At 49.5% G+C, this 4,637-nt stretch overlaps 1 protein-coding gene across 1 annotated transcript; it reads left to right on the forward strand.

The window, feature by feature from the left end:
- The first annotated feature begins 743 nt into the window (after positions 1-743).
- LOC130292035 (protocadherin-20-like) lies at positions 744-4,175 on the forward strand. Its single transcript, XM_056541468.1, has 2 exons — positions 744-772; positions 869-4,175. Exons 1-2 carry the CDS (start codon positions 744-746, stop codon positions 3,522-3,524), a joined length of 2,685 nt encoding a protein of 894 aa, XP_056397443.1. The 3' UTR covers positions 3,525-4,175.
- The last annotated feature ends 462 nt before the right edge of the window (positions 4,176-4,637 follow it).

A 4,637-nucleotide genomic window follows, 5' to 3' on the forward strand; every position in this document is an offset into this window, starting at 1 on the left:
TCCAGGACACATGCCCCCCAGCATCCAGGACACATGCCCCCCAGCATCCAGGACACATGCCCCCCAGCATCCAGGACACATGCCCCCCAGCATCCAGGACACATACCCCCCCCCCCCCAGTATTGATTGGACCTGAAGAAGAGGTGGTCCCACCCCTTGAAACGCGTAGTCTTTTGTGTTTTTAATACTGTAATAAATCAGTGTTTATTATTTCAACTGTCTGATTCGTCCTGTTTAACAAATCTTCTTTGCATGGGGGAGCACCTGGGATCATCACTTCTGCACCCATTTAGCTGGGTTCCATCACACCCAGTATCCAGGACACATGCCCCCCCCCAGTATCCAGGACACATGCCCCCCCCCCCCAGTATCCAGGACACATGCCCCCCAGTATCCAGAACACATGCCCCCCAGTATCCGGGACACACTGCCCCCCCAGTGTCCGGGACACACTGCCCCCCCAGTGTCCGGGACACACTGCCCCCCCCAGTGTCCGGGACACACTGCCCCCCCCAGTGTCCGGGACACACTGCCCCCCCCAGTGTCCGGGACACACTGCCCCCCCCAGTGTCCGGGACACACTGCCCCCCCAGTGTCCGGGACACACTGCCCCCCCAGTGTCCTCCCACCCAGTACCCAGGAGAGGTGCCTCCCCCCCCCAGTATCCAGGACAGGTGCTTCCAGTAACCAGTACACTTACCCCCCCACTAACCAGAACACATGCCCCCCAGTATCCAGAACACATGCCCCCCCCCCCCATTATCCAAGACAGGTGCCCCCCCCAGTATCCTGAACAGTTATCCCCCATAATGTTTTCTTGACATGATAAAATTGATTTCACCATAACCCGTATTTATTGACACCTGAGACTTTTTTCACATTTTATTTTTCAGAAATACTTTCTACTTCTTACAAATATTCTTCATGTCCTGCACGTTCCCGGAGCTTCCACAGAAACCATATTCTATGTCCAGGAGGAGCAAGAAGAAGACACATTGATTGGAAGCATCCAGAACATTCTGCTGCCGCCCGTGTCCCTGCAGTACAAGCTCCTCACACACACAAACTATTTCCACCTTGATGACCAAAGTGGGAATCTGTACACGACAGTAGAGAAGCTGGATCGGGAAGCCTTGTGCCCCCTGGATACCATGAACCAATGCTCTATGACCTTGGACGTCTTCATTTCATCTCAAGAACATTCAGAATTTACCAAAGTGAAGCTTTTTATCCTGGACATTAATGACCATCCGCCCCAGTTCTCAGAGCCGACATACACGATCTCCATTCCAGAGGACACAACTATCGGAACCAAATTTGTTATTGACCACTTAGCCAAAGACTTGGATGTGGAGCACAATGCAGAGCTGTCATACCGACTCCTCTGCCCGGATAATGTCTTCTCTCTAGAAGAACACACAGAGTTTTTGGTGTTAGTTGTTCTCCGTCCTCTGGACCGTGAATCTCAAAGTGAACATAGGATGAGTCTAATCTCCTATGATAATGGATTCCCACAATTGTCCGGCAGCGCTGAACTGGTTGTAAAGATTTTGGACATCAATGATAATTGTCCGGTGTTCACCGTAAGCAACATCTCTGTAAATCTTCCCAGGAACACATCGGTGGGTGACCAAGTACTACAAGTACAAGCAGTAGATGCAGATGATGGCGAGAACAAGGTGATCGAGTATTTTTACAGCGCCCGAGTTCCAGAATCAATCAAAAAACTTTTTAATCTAGATAGTTCATCTGGGTCAATGACCCTAGCGGCACCGTTACCGGAGCAGGTGACCCAGTATAAGCTGTCCGTGTTGGCCGGTGGACATGGTTGCTTCCCAGCAGTGGCTTCAGTCACTATCAATCAAGAAAAAATTAGAAAGACGCCTAAGATGGAAGTTCGCTTCATAGCCTCCCAAAAGGAAGGTGGCATCTCCATCCAGGAAGATGTCCTACCAGGGACAATCATCGCCATCCTGCATGTCACAGACCCAGATGGTGACATTAGTCGTCCTTTCTTCATAAACGAATCTTCTCCTTTCATCCTAAGACCCTCTGATTCTTCTCCAGACACTTTCCTCCTATTGACATCCAGTCCATTGGATTTTGAGTTAAAACAACAATATGACATCACGATAACTGGAATTTCGACCAATGACAAATCACTGACGTATAAGGAAACTATCAGGATAACGATCGAAGACGTAAACGATAATAGCCCCAAGTTCTCAAACCACTTTGAGGAAATATTCATTGAAGAAAACAATGTTCCCGGTGACATCCTACTGAACCTGTCGGCTTCTGATGATGATAGCGGCTCCAATGGACTTGTCCGTTACTTCTTGCACAGCGGTGACCCCGGAGTGTTCTCCATTGACAGCTCCAGCGGGATCCTTACAACATCCAAATCTTTGGACAGAGAAAAGAAAGCGTCCTATACCGTACAAGTCACAGCCATGGACCAAGGTTCCCCATCCAGAAACTCTTCTTGTGCTGTAGTTATCTGGGTCCTAGACCAAAATGACAACCCACCAACCTTTGCTTCGAATGAGTTCACATTCTACGTCCCTGAAGATCTTCCTCATGGAGGAGAGGTCGGCTTTATTAATGTGACGGACATGGACTCTGGGCTGAATGGAGACTTCTCCGTGCACCTTCTAAATATCACTTCATTGTTTTCTATTGGTGAAGACCGAATCCTCAGGTCTGGAGGTTCCTTTGATTATGAAAAAGTCTTAATGTATGAAGTTTGGGTGGAAGCAAGAGACGGAGGAAGTCCAGCACTGACCTCACAAGTCAAGGTTCTAGTCTTCATCCTGGATGTGAACGATAACGCTCCTCTGATAGTTCTTCCAGAGTCAAACTATTCCTACGTTTTGGTTACACCGGACACTTCTCAGGGTTCATCTGTGGCCAAGGTCCAAGCAGTTGACTACGATGCAGGATTGAATGGAGCGATAACATATACAGAGTACGATGAGATTGGCCCTTCTGCCAGTCTCTTCAGGGTTGATGCCCACACGGGTGACATCATATTAAAGTACAGTACTAGTAGTCCTCATTGTGGACTGTATCAGCTCTTAGTGAAGGCCAGTGACCAGGGCTATCCTCACGCACTCTCCACTGCAGTGTGGGTCAACATCCTTCTGAACCAAAGCATAAGCAACAGGAGCTACGTGGAGTCATTAATCATGAGGAGTCTGACCCAGGAGAACCCGGTGATCACTCTGGGGCCCTGCCCGAAATACCAGCCGGCCGCGGCCCCATTCGCCTTGTCCCTGACGGCCCCGGTGGCCCTGGCTGTGGTGTCGGTCTCTGTCATCTTCTGCATGGCCGGGACCTTCCTATTTCTTTGTTCCAGGAGAAGACGAAGCTCGAAAAAGAAAAAGGAGAAACCGAGTGTGGACGTACAGATCCCTCTGCAGCTGAATGACGATTACTGCGCCAAAGACTGGGACGAAGTGAAATACTGTGACCCCCCTGAACGTCCGTCACCACGGAAGGTCCCTCAGGGAGAAGACTGCTGAATACTCCCCATGGCATGTGAAGTGGATTTGTTGTATAAATCTCTGTTTATGTCCTATATTAGGGTAAGATGGACGTCTCCAGGATCGGGAGAGGGTGAGAAGGTCCTGGACTTGGACCTCAGGGGAAACTGTCCCATCACTCGCTGAACTGAGGGACTCAAAGCGTCCTCGAGATGTACGAGAATATGACTGAATTATATATATTATATAGTAGTTCTTACGTATTTGTTATTGCGCATTCATTTCATCCAATGGTTGCCAGGGCGGGATCTTCATAGCAACCATCACTTCCATTCTGAAGTGGCCTCCTATGAAAGGACTTTCATGACCTTGTCCACTGGCCACACACTCTAGACCAGTGTTTTCCAATCAGTGTGCCTCCAGCTGTTGCAAAACTACAACTCCCAACATGCCCTGACATCTAAAGACCAGTGTTTGCTCAACCAGTGTGCCTACAGCTGTTGCAAAACTACAACTCCCAGCATGCCCTGACAGCCAAAGACCAGTGTTTGCCCTACCGGTGAGCCTCCATCTGTTGCAAAACTACAACTCCCAGCATTCCCTAACAGATAAAGATCAGTGTTTGCCCAACGGGTGTGCCTCCAGCTGTTTCAAAACTACAACTCCCAGCATGCTCTGACAACCAAAGACCAGTGTTTGCTCAACTGGAGTGCCTCCAGCTGTTGCAAAACTACAACTCCCAGCATGCCAACGGCTGTCTGGGCATGCTGGGAGTTGTAGTTTTGCAACAGCTGGAGGCACGCTGGTTGAGAAGCACTGCTTTAGATGTCTGTCTATCTATCTCTCTCACCCAGTCGCTACTTTCACGTGTATGCTCAGATCGGACGGGTGTGCGTGTGTCTCAGTAGAGAGGGTGTGGCCGGGGGTAGGCCGCCTAGACTTATGTTTACAACAAGAAAAAGATCAGACAATTGAAATCCGACTGCCCGATCCTTATGTTCCCCTAGTGGTGGAGTCTGGTGCTGTTCCCACAATAATCAGGGGGTTTGGTGACATCACGTGAGGTGTCTGGCAGCATTAAGTACTCCGACCTCACCACAGAGATGGGGATCATACAGAGTAATCGGGGGACCTCTGATGTGTTTCCATAGT

This window comes from Hyla sarda, chromosome 9, assembly GCF_029499605.1.
Source record: "Hyla sarda isolate aHylSar1 chromosome 9, aHylSar1.hap1, whole genome shotgun sequence".
Lineage (NCBI taxonomy): Eukaryota > Metazoa > Chordata > Amphibia > Anura > Hylidae > Hyla > Hyla sarda.

Coding starts and splice junctions, on each gene's coding strand:
- LOC130292035 (XM_056541468.1), top strand. CDS start 744: ATGCCCCCCCCCCCCATTATCCAAGACAG. Junction 773..868: donor CCCCCCATTATCCAAGACAG/GTGCCCCCCCCA, acceptor TTGACACCTGAG/ACTTTTTTCACATTTTATTT.